The following is a 17,418-nucleotide window of genomic DNA, read 5'->3' on the forward strand; positions in this document are numbered from 1 at the left end:
GTGCTCACTCCTACCCTGGGGGTCTTCAAAAGGAGGCTAGATAATCGCCTAGTTGGGGTCATTTGACCCCAGTGCTTTTTCCTGCCCAGGGCATGGGATCAGACTTGATGACCTGCTCAGGTCCCTTCCAGCCCTACTAACTATGAAATGTCCAGGGAGGTTAAAGTGTTCTGCCCATTTGTGCCTGGAATTGATGTCAGATCCATCGTTTCTTTCATTTAGGGCCTGTCCCATCTGTCCAATGTAGACAAGAGGGGCACTGTAAGCAGGTGATATACATGATATTAGTGGAAGAGCAGGTGAATGAACCCCAGATGTTAGTCACTGTTGTTTGGTTCAGTGATGTGATCTGTGTTGAGGGGGCACAGTGGGCATCTGGATCTGGCGCATGGCTTGCTGAGAATAGGAGTTAAGTGGTCTGTTTGGGGGCTACTTGTAAGCCAGGACAAGTTTGTCCCCTAAGGCTACCTTGATGTTTAAGAGGTTAGAGGTCACTAATGATGTGTTCAAGCTGGGGGCTGTAGACCACAACAAGAGGGATTCTGCTGCCCTTGTCATAGGGCTGCTATTGTAGCAGGTTGGAGCGGGGTCTGAATCTGACTTTGATTTGAGTGGCTATAGTCTTGGGATTGTATTGTAAATGCAGGAATCCCTGCTCCAGATTCCCAAGGTGTATATCCAGGTTGATGGGCTCAGAGCAGATATAGTTGTAACCGACAGCTTGCTTTAAGCGGGAAGGAATGAGTGAGGATCACATGCATTATCTAGTTAGTATTCACTACATTGCCACTTCCATCTGGAAGGATGGACATATGCTTACAAAGAACATGAAGTGGCATGGCTCCTGAATGTGCTAAGGAACACAGGAGTTAGGCACTCCTTTGTTCAAATCCTGATTCTGCCAATGACTTGCTGTGTGGACCTTGGTAAATCTCTTGGGACCTGTTCCAAAACCCATTAGGAAACTTCATATTGACTTAAAAAAACTTCATTTTGGGCCATCAGGGATTGATCTTTTAGCAATGCTTATCTAAAGGGTTCTCAAACCAGGCACCTAAATCTTGTGAGCACATGGAGATACTTAAGCATTTATCTCTATCCTGGTTCCCATCTGTCCAAAAGGAAGTTAACTCGCATTGTTTTAACAAAAGGTACTAAAAGAGGCAGGGTTTTTTAATTGCTCAGTACAGAAAGAATAAAATGGAGAAAGATTTATATCACTTAGCACAAATGCCACTCAAAGTCACTCTATTCTGAACAGGCAGTATTTCTGTTGACAGCTTACCTATTTGGATGTGAATTTGTAAAAGAAAACTGCTAAATTCCCCTAGTAATCTTAATTAGGATGATCTTCAGGTTCTCTTGTAAGCCATTGATTAGCCATTTTGGTTGCACTTTCAGCTATTGAGTTGATTCAACTTAACAGCTATTTAATTTCTCTTCCAGCAATGGTGGACTGGACCCATGGTCTGGAGGTGGAGTGACTCAGAACATCACAAACTCTTTAGTTGCCATTGTGATTCCTGAAGGAGCTCATCACTTGGACCTGCGCAGCAGTAACCCTTGTGATCCCAAATCTGTGCGGCAAGCCCGGGCCTTGGAAGTTCACTATATGAAGCAATGGATTGAAAAGGCCAGACAAAGGCACTAAAGTGGCTACAGTAACTGCCATCATTACCTCCCATTGACTTTAGTGGGTGCAGGATCAGGCCTTCATTGCAGTTACATACAGTCTTTTCACCTGTGCTTCCTTTTTTCCTTTAATGCTTATATATACTCTTTCTCAGCACTGTGCCTGTCAGTGGGGGTAGGTAGGAGGTCAAAGTGTATGGGTTGAGCTGCCTGCTATAGCTTGCTTCCCTATTTTGCCACTATCAACTACTGTGGGTATCCTCTCTGCAACACCCCTGTTTTTGGCCTATTCCTGGAAGGCCTTATATCCTTACAAGATTAGCCTTCTTGTTGCTAATGAAATATGCATTATTAGACCAAGTCAATTCAGATCATTTGACTTCAAGTGGATTGAATATTAGGGACAGGTGCTCAGCTGGTATAAACTGTACAAGCTTAAATTTGGGGTGTGGAATCCAGTAATTTTGGAGAGGGAACAAAACTACATTGGGATATTGGTTTGTGGGAGAAAGTTATTTTTAAGCCAAACTTTGGGACTCTGCCAGAAAATAGGTACACTTTTTTTTTCATGGTTTTCAACAGTTTGTTAACCAAAGTTGTCATGTGTGACTTTTTTTCCTTTCTGCTCACTATGAAGCTTTTTTTTTTTTTTTTTCTGATTAATTCTTTGAATGTCTGGCTGGGTATAACTTCTGTTTTTGTTCTCCTTCCTTCCCTGCTGCTTCCCTTACCCCTATGATACCAGCCACTGTGGTAGTGTTAGAAAAATCCTGGGTATTTTCATCCCCTCTCTCTTGTTGCTGTCTTACAAATACTTAGTTTTTCCAGGGCAGCACTGGGCAACTCCAGATTGTTCTCTCGAAGAGTGACAAATAATTGAGGTTGTGCCTTGTTTTCTTTTTCTTCTGTCTATTGATGAGATTCTGCATGGTTTGGTAACTGATGGTGCTTTAATAAAAGCCTTTTAAAATTGTTTGCAGGACAAACTATTTGGAACACAGAATAGAGCTCTCCTGTTGGGAGAGTATTAGCCTGAAAGCGGGAGGCTGTGCTCAGCAGGCCAGGTGCACTCCAAGGCTTTTTATAGAGCTTCTAAAAGAGTCAACCAGCCCCTAGTCATGGAGACTGTATACTTGATATTAATAAATGACTGAGGCAAGTCCCTTCATCTTTCAGCTTCATTCATACTGAAACCCTTCTTCCATAGGCTAATAAGGCTGGGCCATCCATTCCAGATAAGCTGAACACCATGTAGAACCCAAGTCTCTTAACATCCCAGTTCCAGTTTCTCAGCTTCTTTTTTTGCTGCTATGCTTCCTACAGTGTGCTTGTCTTTCTTTTCTCCAGTTCTGTCTCTATCATCTACCACTTTCTGGGAACAAAGTGTGCCTCATTCTGAACCTTTTTTTTACACTTCAGTAAATCTGGTCCCTCTTGTTGGTGGAACTCTTGGCTTATCCCTGTTTTGCTCCAGTGTTCTAGAAAAGGTTGCTTTGAACAAGGAGGCCTTTATGTTCAGGTTCAGCAGTCTGGACCTTTCATGCTCTTTCTTTAGCAGGTAATCACTTTGGAGACTAGAGAGAGTGACGCCAGGGAAGAATCTGAGAGGAAGGGGAAGAGCTCTTTAGAGCTCCACTGAAATCTGTCAGCTGTTGGTAATCTCCATTCAAATGGGGCCATTTTCTAGCACTGTGATGCAAATGTGTTCCTAGTATCTATCTGTGTGTGTGTGTGTGTGTGTGTATCTACAATAAAACCATGGCCTCTATTTTGTTGCGCCATACAATGTTTTTTAGCTTTTTGGTCAAATAAGAAATGGACACTTCCTACAACCACTGCAGGAAAAGAAAGTTAAACCTGAAGTGCAATCAGTAGCCTATGGGTGTACGTAGGTTTCTAATTAACACTTTAATTCGATAGCTAAGAAGGGGATTTGCAGGCAAGTATAAACACTTAGAATACACAGTACTCATAACAAAGAGAAAATAATGGCCTCTTCCATTCGAGTACACAGTGCCGTGGACTCGGAGTACAGAGTTCAACGATTATACAGAGAGAGATTGTGGGTTATGCAGGAGGGGCATTATTATAGTTCCCAAGTAGCCACCATTGTAGGTTATGTCATATAGCTTCCTTCCAGTAGTTGGCACATGGTCTCTCCAAGAAAGCAGAAGATTTCCATTTGTTGGATCCAGAGGTGGTAAAATGAAAGTCTGGAAGACACTTAAGTATAAATTTTTCAAAAACAAATTATTGTTTTCCCTCTGAACCTGATTTTTTTAATAACCTTTTTATTTGGAAGATGAGGGGAGTGTAAGGGATGGGGGAAGGACACAAAGAAAAATCTCTTGAATATAAATCCTTTCAGTGGCAGGACACTTTTTTTTTTTTTTTTTAATAGCCCTCATTTCCCTGTGTTACCTGTGGCAAGTTAGGCTGTGTTTGATTTTTTTGGGCTATCTCTGGTAGTTGTATGAGAGGCTTGTTTTGTGAATTTTTAAAGAGTAGATTAGAGAGATGTGCCTAGGGTTTAGGTGGGATTTATTTTTGCCATGAGCAGGGAGTTGGACTAGATAACCTCTGGAGGTCCTTTCCAGCTGTACTTTTTCTATGAATTTTTGCACCTCCCCCCACTTTTTCTTGAAACATTCCTGAAACCATTCCCCTTTTGAATAAAGGCAATCTTTCAATGATAATGAGAAGATTTTTTTTTTTTTTTTTTAATAAGTCACCTCTATCTAGTCTTTTGCTTCAGAAGAGAGAATTTGTCTTTGTTAGATGTTCTGTCATGTTGCTGTAGTATTGGGGACCCTCCCGTTGACTCCACTGAGCTTTAGATCTCAGATCTTTATCACATTAGTGTTTTTTGGCTTTTGATGGAGGCAATCACTCTGATCTATTTTGTTTGTGTTTTTTTCTTTTTGGCCTTCAGACTAATAGACAACCTCTCTACCTCTTCCTTTTTGAAAAGCCTTTTAGACCTCATCTGAACTTTCATACATTAGGGAATGACCTTCATCAATGATTAGCTACCTCATTTTGAAATGTAACTTTCCTGCTGTGGCATGCAGGTTAGATGATCAAGTGCCATAATAAGATCATTCATTTTATCCCCGGTGTCATGATAGGTCCATGTCTCATGCTATTTGCATCACCTAAGATATTCTTGGCATCACACATTCAATATTGTCCCCTGTACCGCGAGTTCTTATTTTAAGGTGTGTTGCCTTTTGGGGGTGGAGAAATGCAACAGACAAAGAATTAAAAGTTTTACTTGAAGGGTAATGAGATGCTTTGGAAGACCAGTAAATATGAATCTTATGGAAATTGAAATCTGTATTGTAATTTAAATGTACTGCAACATGTTATAAATAAATGAATATGAAGTTGTGAATGTGGTTTGTTTCGCATATAAAGATAAATGGACTGCTGGTATTGGGTAGATTTTTTTGGTGTTTTCAACACTTCTATAATAAAGTTATTTAATCTATGCCTGAGCCATCAATGGGGGAAGGTTGAATTAAGTGTACAAATATGTAATTATCACTGTTTCATAATGTCCACAGTGTCAGGTTAAACTCTGTTCTCTAACTGCAAATGAGAGAATTATGATTATCTGGTTGGGTGGGTTGGTTATGAGGAAATAAATTATTTCTTTTCGAGGTTGCTGGTTTGAATATATCCTAGGATAGTAACTTCCAAAAAATGACAATCTGATTGATTTTTGATAGTCTCAGTCCAGTCCTCACTAAACAATGATGAGAGCCATGTAATTATCTGGACAGGCAAGCTTTGTGGAAACTGCTAACCTCCTTGGCACTGACTGGCCTAACAAGCAAAGGTTTGACTAGGCCATGGAGACAGAAATGCCATCACCCATATGCTCAATCAGGCAGGCAAGTCCTGCAGGGCACTGGAAAAAAAATTTCACAGCTGCTGCCCATACCATACTGTGATTATTTTATTTAGCTTAGGTATCCCAGTTTAAAAATAGTCAAACATGCATAATCAAAGGAAGTACCAAAATAGTTAACTACGCCTGGAGGAGGATCTATCCTGGCTTATTTACTATGCTTGGAAACCAAGTCCTTGAAATTTGGCTTTAATGTAAAGGATGAGACAGTGAAGCAGTGAGAGTATAAGATTGCAAGGGAAGGTTTTTAAAGGGAAGTTCAGTGCTCAAATCTCACTGGAAGTCTAACTCTGTTTGCACTAGTGAAAATCTTGCCTGTAATAAGTAGGTCCAGTAAGAGGAAAGATTGAATCTACCCATGCGGAAGAATCTAGGAGAATTCGGAGCCCTGTCAAACTTCAAATCCTCCAACAAATAATGTAAGGAAGACCTGGCCAACCAGAGATCTGCAAGGGAAAACATTAAAACTTGCCCTGCAAATCAAGTTTTCAATTGAGAGCTCTAAAAGAAATGATGCTAAATCCCACGAAATCGACCCTTGTCCAGATGCCGTTTTTGCTTGGTGGTGACAGACATAGTCCACTTCCTTGAAAGTCGGAGTGAATACTCCTGTTTACCTTTAGATAGTGCCCAATATGGCATGCAGCTCCATTAAGCTCTATCCTATAGTCTATGAGATCCTTAGTCAAATAAGGTCCAGGTCCAACACAAGATGCTCAGCACCTAAAAAGGGCTTGGGTGACCCTGCTGCTGCTTATCTTCATAGGATGGTGTAGTGGTTAAAACCACTTCAGCTTGTTTATGCATTATATGTTAAACAATCATTAGGGGAAAAAACAGGAGGAATCTGAATACAAGACTGCTCCCCAGGTGAATGCCCTGTTACAGTCAGGCTTCTGCTTGTGCGCTTGCTTTCTTGTGCTCTCTCCCAGTTGCTTGACCCCTTAAACATTGCCACCTGCATGACAGCTCACAGGAAAGTTGGGAACAGCACCCTCCACCCTTCTCATATGTAGCTCAGTGGTTAGTGCATTTTTCTGGGAAATGGGAGATGTGGTTTTGGAGGGCATTTAACCTGGGTCTTCCATTTCCTGGGCAAATGTCCTAAGACATGAGCCCTGGTGGCTGCTTCTCTGACCCTATTTTAAAAAGGAGAGTGACTAACTTTTATGAGGGGTCTGGTTTAGTAGGGTATATGAAGCATGCTCTGAGTAAGGCTACTGGTACAGGGCCCTGCTCTGCCTGAATTCTGGAGGCTGCTTGGTGCCTGTTTCCTGATCCTTGGACAGTTTTGTGAATACCCCAGAACCACATGCATCTAAGGACTTGCAAACTGAAGAGGGAGGCACTTAGGTTTATCTACTTCAAGGCAGCAACCTGCCCTGGATGGGTTGTTACCAAGTTCACTTCACCCGCTCACTCCCACTGACAAGTTACAAACCAGGAAATGCACTGGTGAGGTGGCTTTGAGATGGTTTCTAAAAGCAGCTCTGAAAGAGCAGAGATCGAAAGCTGCTGCAGAAGGATATTTTGGAGCATCATTGGAGCATTTCTGGGCTTGGAGCATATGAGCAGGAATGGGAGGGTGAAAGAAGAAATCCTTTGGCAAAATCAAAATCCCAAACTTCTCAGATGCTAGGAATTCTGACATTTCATTTCAAATCAGACAAATCTAAAGAGCACTTCCTCTTAACCCCATGGGGCGAGCCCAGAATTGGTTCCTGTTGCTTTTATATGGTGGATGGGCCTCCAGATGTCTCCATACGTTTAAAATACTTGCCTTAAGCCTCTGTGTTATACAGGGTGTTTCCTCAGTGGGGAGCAAGTGCACCTCGGACAGGAGTCCACCCAGATGCTCCGTCATGTGGAACTTCATAGCACCTCGGTGCCAGTGGGCTTTTGCACGCTCAGCCGGACTAGGGCGGAAAGCCCTCCTTTGCTGATCATTTGAAAAATCTTTTAGTTCAATCTCCTGCATTTAGAAAGAAGGTGCAATGAAACACTGAGACGGGGAATAGCAAATCCCTTCCGTTTGTCTTGTTGTTTTCTAATGTATGCAACCTCTCTGGGTGGTTTAAGCGGTTTAGGTACTTTCTATAAAAGGGATCTTTTAATGACAAAACTAATGTGATTATCTGAGTGAGTGTGAGAGGGGTATTCAAGGCTTAAAGAAAATCTGTTAGAATAGCTGAATGTATCTGCTTAATCCTTTCTCTAATGTGGGTAGACAATGCTCTGGGAAGCAATTGGTCTTTCTTTCTTCCAGTAAATGCCTGGTCTCTAGAGGTAGGAACTGTTTTCAGCTTTTTATACCCTTACGCTTCACCTTCTACAGAACACAAAGGCACAGGAGAGAGGCAAAGAGATTTGAGAGGCCAAGTTTTGGTTTTTTTTCCTTCCCCCAACTAGTTGTGGGGGGTGTAACCAATACTGGGCTAACTCTGGCAAGCTGCTGTGCACCCTATGCTCCCACCAACTACAACAAAATAGAAGGAACTTGGCATCCATCAGGGTTACCCCCCTGATGTGGGTTTCCTTACCCCATCATGGACTAATAAATATATGTACGCTTTTGGGAAAGAGAACTGGGAATGGTTATTAAACTGTGTGAAATCTGACCTGGGATACTCAGGAGATGCATGACGTATGTATTGCTGAGGTGTCTACCTTTGCATATGGTAACATCCTTTCCTATGCAGAATCAGTGTTGCATGTTTTTGAGACGTGCCTGGGTACAGTAACGTGGAGAAGTGGAATTGCCCTAAGACTTGTGTTTAAGTTGAGCTCTGATTTTGAGAGCTCATCTCAACTTGTGCTGAGCACCCCCACCTGCTACTCCTTAGCACCTGCTAATTCTCTCGAGCCAGAATCATAGAAAACAGAGCTGGAGGGGACCTCAGGAGCACACCTAGTTCAGTTCCCTGCTCAAGGCAGGATCTTTGCCGTCTAAACCAACATCCCTGCCAGGCACAGTGCCTTGAAAACATCAAGAACACCCTCACTTGACACTGGTAAAGTATAGCGGGATGAGGACACTCAATGGTCTTACCACTCCAAATACAGGAAGCAGTTTGTTAAAATGTGCTCAAGAGATCCAAGGGAGAGGACTGTCTCTCTTGCTACAGAGGAAGACAAAACTGTGTGTCAATTGAACTATAGAGGTATAATTCCTTCCTGATGTTAAATGTGGCAATCAGCCTGACCCTGAGCAGAGAAGCAAGATCCTGTAGCCAAGAAATGTTGTGTTTCTTTAACTCCCAGCAGAAGTGTCAGGCCACAGTCAAAATCCCAAGCCTTAGCTGCAGCCAATGCCTAATGCTTGTGAAAAAAATGAAGAAAAATAGACACCTGAAGCAAAAGGAAGAGGTAATATTCCTTTCCGTACTTGTGTGGCAACCAGTAAAGCCCAGAAGCATGGGAAAACCAGATACTTTTCAACCTGGGGTCAACAAACACCACTCCATACATCACATAACTTAACTGGAGAGCCAGAACTTCCCTTTCTGTCATCCTGTCCCCTACATAATCTTACCCTGGTTCCTTTTAATCTTTTTTTTTTTTTGGAACTAAGCTAGTTGGAGAACTCTGCTTCGTTCTTGTCCTGCATGGGAAATTGGAGAAGACAACTTCAGCATGTCTTGTGGGGGGCTCCTGGTCTCCAACTGCTGCTCTTCACAGCCCACTCCAGTATTGCTACTCCTGAATCATTGCTGGCCACTGCTTGTCCAGCCTCTTATTGGAAACTTCCAGGAAAGGGGATTGCATGATTCCCCCGGGCAGTCTCCTGCACTGCCTCGCTGCTCTAACAGTCTAGAAGTTTTTTTCCTGCTATCCAATATAAACCAACTTTGTAATTTTAAGACATTGCTACAAACCTTTGGCAGTAAAGGAGAAAAGGTATTTTTCCTCTTCTTTAGGGTAGCCCCTCAGATATTTGAAGATGACTATTAGGTCAACTCTTCTGCAAGACAACCATGCTTATTTCTCTTAGCCTCCCCCTGTTTGGCTTGCCTTCCAAGCTCTCCAGCATTTTTATCACTTGTCTTTGGACCCTCTTTAAATTTTCCACATCCTTTTTAAAATGTGGAGTTTAAAACTGCACATGAGCTTAACAAGTGCTGAGTAGATGGCACCATCACACCCCATGTTTTATACCTATTGCGGTTGATGCAGTCCAAAGCTGCTTGCTGCTTTCTTTCTTTCTTTATTGCACATGCATCATGTTGTAGTCTCACATTTAGGCTGTGGTACACCAAAATGGCAAGATCTCTCTCTGCAGTACTGCCATCCAGCCAGTTATCACCTATCCAGTATCTGTTTTTGATTATTCTTTGATAAATTCAGCACCTTGTATTTGTCAGCATTAAACTTCATCCTGTTGTTTCTAGCCCATTTTTCCAGTCTATCAGGAGTCTGCTGAATTATATTCCCATCCGCCAATGTCTTTACAGTCCTTTCCAGTTGTATCGTCTGCAAATTTATTCAAGAAACTGTCTCTAGTCCAGCATCCGAATCCTCAACAAACCAGGTCAAACAGCACTAGACTCAGGACAGACTCTGCTAGACTTGAAATCTCTTGTCATTCTGACATGAATCCCTTCATAATTATCCTTCGCTTGTGACGACTGAGCAAGCTTTCTGTCCCTCTTATAGTTTTGTCTAACCCATGTTTCTTGAATTATTTTGAGAAGTTCATGTGGGACTTCAAAAGCCTTACTGAAGCTCAAGTACACTATGTCCACTGCATTCCCTTCATCCACCCAACAAGTGATTTTTTTTTAAGGGGATTACATTTGTTTAGCACTATTTGTTCCTTAGCAAGTCCATGGTTGCTACTTGTGATCAGCCTTTCCTTCCCCCAGAGGCTTACAAATGGAGTTCTTTATCACTTGCTCTAGTAACTTCTTGGGTATTGAAGTCTGGCTAAATAGTCTGTAGTGCCCCAGGTCCTCCTTTTTGCCTTTTTTTAAAGAGGGGGACTATCTTTTGCCCTTCTCCAGTCCTCTGGCACCTTGCCAATCTGCCATGACTTGGTAAATAACTGCCAAAGGCTCTAAGATACCTTCTGCCAGCTCCTTCAGTAACCTGGGATGAAGTTCCTCAGGCCTTGCTGATTTGAATTAATTCAGACTGATCAAAAGCTTTCTGGGGTTTTTTTTTGTTATCATGACCCCCAGCCTGTCCTCTTCCTCATCTTTATCCTCATAATCTTTTTCAGCTGTCTGATTGCAGCTTCCTTGGTGAAACTGAAGTACAGTAGCTGTCGACCAGCTCTGCCGTCTTTGCATCTTCCACGGAGCGCTCACCCTGGCTACTTGTTGCATAGAATGACAATCTGCCTTTACAAAGGCATTTAATAAATCAAATGCCCGCCGATCACAGATCCAAACAAGCAGGTTTCCATTTTTTTCACTGTTGTGGTTCAGTGATACAGTCCTTGTTTGCCAGGCAGGAGACCAGGGCTTGGTTCCCAGATGCGCATGTAACTATAGTCATTGAGGCACTGAATGCCTGGACCCGCTCTGGCCTTTAGATTCTGTCTTAATGGTCTAAAGGGGGATGGAAGGTCTGGGCAGCCTCCACTCCTCCATACTTCTGTTTAGGCATTTGTGTCGAAGGTCCCAGTGACCTCTCGTGCATATGCCATGATCCAGAAGGAACAATGGTCACCTACAACTACTGTACCTGGTCTCTAACTCTTCAACACATGGAGACATGTAGCTGAATGATATAGTGCAAGTACATTTAGAGGACTTTGGAACCAAAGCTCTAGGCATCTCAAGTGGACGCTTCTAAATATTAGTCTTTTTTTTGGTCCCTTGGTGCAACATAAGCAGCCCAAGAAACTTAGCCTGAGAACTCCCCAGAAGCAGGACTAAGAATGCATTGTTGCCACCTCCAGATGGGCTCATTATGTCCTCTCCACTCCAAAAAACAAAACAAGTAGATGTCTTGCAATCCTCCATGTGGAAAAAGGCATTGGGCTGATTTCATGAGCTGCTGGGGCAACAATAGGACTCTTGTAGTCAGTGCACTTGGATTAACTTTTATAAACAAGCCCAATATTTAAATAAGCGAAAGTACATAACCAAAACCAAAGGAAAAGAACCCCTGTCACATCTATACCCCCTTGACCCCTAAAATAGCATCAAAGTAGGGATTTCTTCTGTGTGAGAGAAATAATTTAGTAGACAGGGCAGAAATATTCTAGCTCCTCCCTTTGTCCTTTACAGTACTCAGTGAGCAACACTTCAAAAAAAGAAACAAAGTGGTTGGGAATAGCGCACAATCCTGAAAACAAAATGATTTCTTTTGGTTCTCCTTGGTCAAGAAACTTCTGGGAAAAGATCACAGCATCTGAAGGTTACCTGTTCTAGTATTCTCCCCATTGTTTCTAGTCTTAATAGGATGCTAAATATTGGACCTTAACAATCACCTAATTCTGATTATCTTCCTATCCAGCTCTACTTCAACTCTGACATCATTTTGGGAACTCACACCTCAGCAGCTGCCAGAGCTAATGATTAATGCTTCCTACTTGGCTGCTTTCAGAAGATACAGTATGCAGCACACCCTTTTGGTAGGTTTAGGCATGGTGGTAGATTGAAAACGTTCTTTGAAGTACCCTGAGATATAACTGATTGCTATCGTCCTCCTTCAAGAAAAGCAGAGCCCCACTACTGATGCTGCGGATGAGACACCTTCCAGCATTTGCAAGTTCTGAAAGAACTAGTTGCCCAAATAAAGCAGGGATGGTAGTTGCTGACTGGTCCTCCATCATCCACCTGGCAGTGTATGTATTCTGGCAAATGTTATGCCTTGCACATATGAATATTTAAGATTTGCAACAACCCTACGAGCTAGCTATGTATATACTATAATCCCCATTGTATTAATGGGATAAGTGAGACGAGACTAGATTGCAATTTGGATTATGTGCCTCCTTACACTACCATGTGGCTGCCCAGACCTTGGGTCTTGGGGCATAGGGGTGGGATAGCTCCTCCTCTTCATGCAAGTGGTCTCTCTTCCTCTCTGGGCTAGTTAGTATAGCTAACCAGATGTGGTGTTGTCACAATTGGTTGCTGGCACATACCAAGAGTCTATTACCATCTTTCCCTGGCAATCAACACCCCTTCCTAGCGTTGTAACTAAGGGTGCAATCTAACCCAAGGGGAGTCCATGCTAAATCATATCACTTTAATGCAGTGCCTGCAATGCAGTAGTGGGGCAATAGTTCCTCAGTGGCTGAAGGTGAAAGAGCACCACTGTTCAGTGGCTATGCTTCCCACAGTCTGACTGATCATCTGCGGTCTCCTCTTCAGGAACCCTTACATGGGCTGGGGAGAAGTAAGTATTATCCCAATTTTGCAGGTGGGAATCTGAGGCAATGAGAACCCAAATGTTAATTTCACAAAGAGAGGGAGGTAGGACTTAGGCACCAAAGTGGCACTTTAAGCTGCTAGGTCCAAAATTGAAACCTTCAACACCCCCATTCCAACGCCACTCTGCTTTGGATGTCCTTCTAGTCCAGAGGTCAGATGCATATCTGGTAGGGTTTGTACCCTGGATATGGCCAGCAGTTACAGGGTTAATGCAGCAGCTGCTGCTGATTTGCATGCCAAGCCACAGTGTGACCCCCTTAATTTGGCAGTTAAAAAAATAGCTGTGACAGGAATAACCCCACAGCTACTATCCATGCCAGTTCCCCTCTAGCAGCAGCCGTCTTTCCTGAAGCAGGGAGTGAGACAGGCTCGGGGAGTGTAGCCTACCGTGGTCACAGCCTGAGCCCCTCTGTCTCCATTCCCATGCCCCTCCGTACTGAGTGCCTGGGGCTCATGTCCTGCTCCTCTGACTCTAGCTAAACTACTACCAGAGGTAACTGAGTCTACAACATGAATGATCCCCAGTCACCTAGAATTCTGCTTCTGAGCCTTCCCCCTGCACCCTGGTGCTTAGCAGTTCAAGCCCTGCTGGCACTGATATACCTGGCTTTTTCTGCCTATTTGCCCCCAGTGCTATCTGCAGCAGGCAGTTCAGAGAGTGCCTATGAGATTGGGCTCTGCACAAAACGCTGGGGCTGGCACTGCTCTCTTCTTCTGCAGTGGCTCAGCAGTCACAGCCCTTACTGGAGCTGTGAGAGACCCGCACTCTTATTTCCTCCTCTTCCTGGAGGGTTTTGAACACACAGTTCCTTCCTCCCACGCTAGCACATATTTTGGGGTGCAGGGAGCCCTCAGTTCCTCCTGTTGATGTTGTTTTACTGTGCAAGGAATAATTACATATTGATAGGGCTAAAGAAAGAGAGCACATCACTAGCGTGATGCAGGGGTTTTCAACCTTTTTTAATAAGTGTACTCCCAGTGGCTGGATGCTGAGTGCGGAGGGGGAGGTGGGGGAGTGGCATGCAGACAAACTTGGGGGTGGGGACAGGTCACAAAGTGGGGGTGGCGTGCAGCCGGATGCGGAGCAGCAGCAGCGTGGGGTGGTGGGTGGTGGCAACCACTGCATGTGAGCTTTCCCCCCCACTGCTTGGGTGGTGCCTGTGTGGCCTGAAGAGGGGGCCCGCTGCCCTCTCCCTCTCCTTGGGAGGCGGTGGCGTGGGGTGGTGGGTGGCGATGCTCCGTCTCTATCCACCCACATGTACCCTCTAGGTCCTTCCTAAGTACCCCTGGGGGCAAGCGTACCCCCAGTTGACAACCCCTTGTCTAGTGGATAGGACACTTTGAGTCTTGTAAGGGAAGGCCCTAGGTCCATAACTCTAGGAGAGGGCCCTCCTATCTGTGGATGGGCTGTGGATCCTGATTGAAGTGAGGCATCTATGTCCTGGAGACAGCAGTGTTTAAGACTCTTCAGTGCATGGGTGGCCAACCCATGGTATGCCTGCCATAAGTGGCATGGGCAGCCTCCGTGTATGCACACAGCAGATTGGGGTGGGACAGGCAGCACTGCAGCAGACAGGGCAGGGAACAGAATAAAGAGCAGTAGATCAGTCAGGGAGCATGAAGAGCAGCAGCATATTGGGCAGGGAGCACAGGGCAGGAGCAAAACAGCAGATTGGGCAGGGAAGGTGATTTGAGTGGCACTTGGTGGGGGTGCATGGGACTTCATTTATGGCACACCTACCAAAAGGTCAGTCCCCCATGCTTTAGTGTATTTTACTGACCATGTTATACTTCTTTCTGCTTAATGCATTGGGTTTTATGGATCCTGTGCTTAGGGGGATTGCATTGGGAGCCTGGGCGCCTCATTCAGCTGTTAACTTCTGTTAGGTGGCTGCCTTGCTTGCAGATCTAGAGCTAAGTGCCTCACTGAAGAACACACAGGACTGCTGTTCAGAGCTTTGACTGGAGTGAGATCTCACAAAGCCCAGGCAGAGACCGGCCTGGGTTACAGATCTCCAGTTATTTTGGCGCACAACTCTGATAAATTAGACCCCTTGACTTCTTCTTCAAGATGTTCATGCCTCGTCATATAAGCAGCACAAATTGAACAATGACATTTCTCTACAGGGGAAAGTCTGAAGCTTGCAATTTCCATGCTCAGGACCTTTAAGAAGAACATGCCCTTGTGCACCAACTTTGAGAGGGGTGTCTCACCTCTTCTCCTGAGAGAGAAAGTCAGCAGCTCTCAATGTAAACTAGACTAATAAATGTCGGGGCAGCAGGAGGTGAGTGCAATAAAGTGAGAGAGCCTGAGTTATAGTGGTAACCTGCTGAATTCCTAGGTCACAAAGTAATTTACAGAGCAGCCCTAATGTCATTCAATAATTACTCAGACAGCCCAGGCCCCAGGGTGCCCGGCTTCCTGCTGATTATATTATTAATACCATCAACAAACAGCAGGATGTTGGTGTGAAGAAAAGGAACACAACACAAGCATGTGAACTGAAGAACAAATGGAGACCTATATTAACGGGATATTTGTACCAGTACCTAACGAGAGGAAAAAAAAATCCTTGTCCTGACAAGTCATTCAGCAAGTATCCCTGAGTGTCCCTTATGTCAACATTGAAAATTGCTCACCACAGTTTGCAGAAGAAGCGGAGGGAACGAAGAAACCAGCATGTCAGTGTCTGTCCATTGATATCAAAACAATCTCCACGATAGTAACCATGGAGACAGAAGGGGGGATGGTTTCTAGGCACCCCAGAATAATTTAAATTAATATCCAGCAAACAATGTAAACCTTTTCTTTGACGTGGCGTGGGAATAAGCAGTCACAACACTATAACTGGGTCCGCTGAAAAGGAAGGTAATGCCAAAAGCTCAGGATCTGATCAGCAGTGTATGCTGAAATCTTGACCTCTGCTATCTTACTCACTCGTTTAATTCCCTTCCCTTCACCTCCCCAAAAGGTCTAGAAAGGGGATGGAAATCAGTTTCTTTATAAACTGCTTGCTGGACGGTGGCAATGTATTTAACCTGTTAGTGTATATACAGCAAAGGGAATCTCTGCTCTAGAAAATATACTACTCTGTGTATGTGTACATATAGGAATGCGTATGCATATATGCAGTGTAGACAGAGCCTTTTGGTTTGAGTTGATATCTTCTGCTAGACCAGCTTGGAGGTAACTGATGTTTCTAGCAAGCTTTTGGATAACAGTATCCTTTTTCAAGGTAAGTGGAGTGCAGAAGGGGGTGACTCCTGTGTGTATACTGGGAGTAGACTACTGACAAATCCTCCAGTATACACAGGGGAGTCACCCCCTTTTGCAGTCCACTTAGCTTGAAAAAGGATACTGTGTTATCCAAAAAGCTTGCTAGAAACATCAGTTACCTCCAAGTTGGTCTAATAAAAGATCCAAAGCTCAAACCAAAAGACTGTCTCTCATATAACCCCAGAAAGAAATATCCCTATATAAAGTGTAGATATGTGTATAGAAAAACATGCCTCTGTGTGTCATAAGTCTGCCTCTGTGTATCATGGGTCACAGTAGTGAAGATTTTTCATCAGATTGATTTTTTTTCTTTTTTTACTGCATCTCCATATCCCTTTGAGGTTTCTAAAGTGCCTCTGCTGGAGATTTGCTTTGTGCACCCTGAAGCATATTATAGGCAAAATCTGAAGTTAATTGGGCTGAATTGTCTCTGATTTAGGAGACGTGGGATGACAGCTGCTTTTCTGTTCTTCAGAAATTGTTCCAAATTTTATTTTATCCATTCATGGCATCATTCTCATCCTTTTCTTCCTCCTCCTCATCTAGTAACACTCTCCTTTTTAATATACCCCCTTCAGTGGGATTACCTGGATTACCATTTTGCATTAATTCTATGAGCCTGGTTTAGTGTTCTGCAGGTAATTCCTTCTGAATACATTAAGCTGGAGTGCTTGGGACATGAACTGCCCAGCTTTATTTAGGTGATGTACATATTGAGGAGGCTGAGGATGGGTAAAAGCATGCCTGAACATTATGTAGCAAGTGTTTCAAGAATAGATGATAAATATCAAACTATAACAATTAATTGGAGAGATTTTACCCAGAAATTACTCAGTAAGAATTATTTCTGAGTCTGTTGCTCAATGGGTATTGAACAGATCTGTGGTATTATCTCAAGCAGAGGATGCAGCCTCAAAACCTAACTGAAGCTATGTTGCAAAGCTGAGCCAAAGTAAGGAAGGATCCTGCAACCTACAGTGCAGACGGAAGTGGCACATGATCAGCCCTCTGAAAGCACTCTACAGCTGTGCCCTGACAGAAGTTCATGGTGAGGAGCGCTTTAAAAGTGCCCAGCCGTGTGACAAAGTAACCCTTGTTACATGAGGGTTCAGATGAAGGAACTCTAAAGTAGAGTGCCTTCATTAACTTCTGTCAGGCCCTGCCTGGAGCAGGGCTGGGCTGATGCAGCCCAGTCTCATCCCTAGTGCTGT

At 43.8% G+C, this 17,418-nt stretch overlaps 1 protein-coding gene across 1 annotated transcript in view; it reads left to right on the forward strand.

Annotated features, from left to right (window-relative positions):
• PRCP (prolylcarboxypeptidase) overlaps nucleotides 1-5,026 on the forward strand; it is a 52,954-nt gene extending 47,928 nt beyond the window's left edge. Inside the window, exon 9 of the mRNA XM_014606587.3 lies at nucleotides 1,447-5,026. Within this exon, the coding sequence (XP_014462073.2) occupies nucleotides 1,447-1,651 (205 nt within the window). The 3' untranslated portion in view covers nucleotides 1,652-5,026. The remainder of the gene's footprint in view (nucleotides 1-1,446) is intronic.
• Nucleotides 5,027-17,418: the final 12,392 nt, after the last annotated feature.

The sequence above is a fragment of the Alligator mississippiensis genome, chromosome 1 (genome assembly GCF_030867095.1).
Source record: "Alligator mississippiensis isolate rAllMis1 chromosome 1, rAllMis1, whole genome shotgun sequence".
NCBI classification, from domain to species: Eukaryota; Metazoa; Chordata; order Crocodylia; family Alligatoridae; genus Alligator; species Alligator mississippiensis.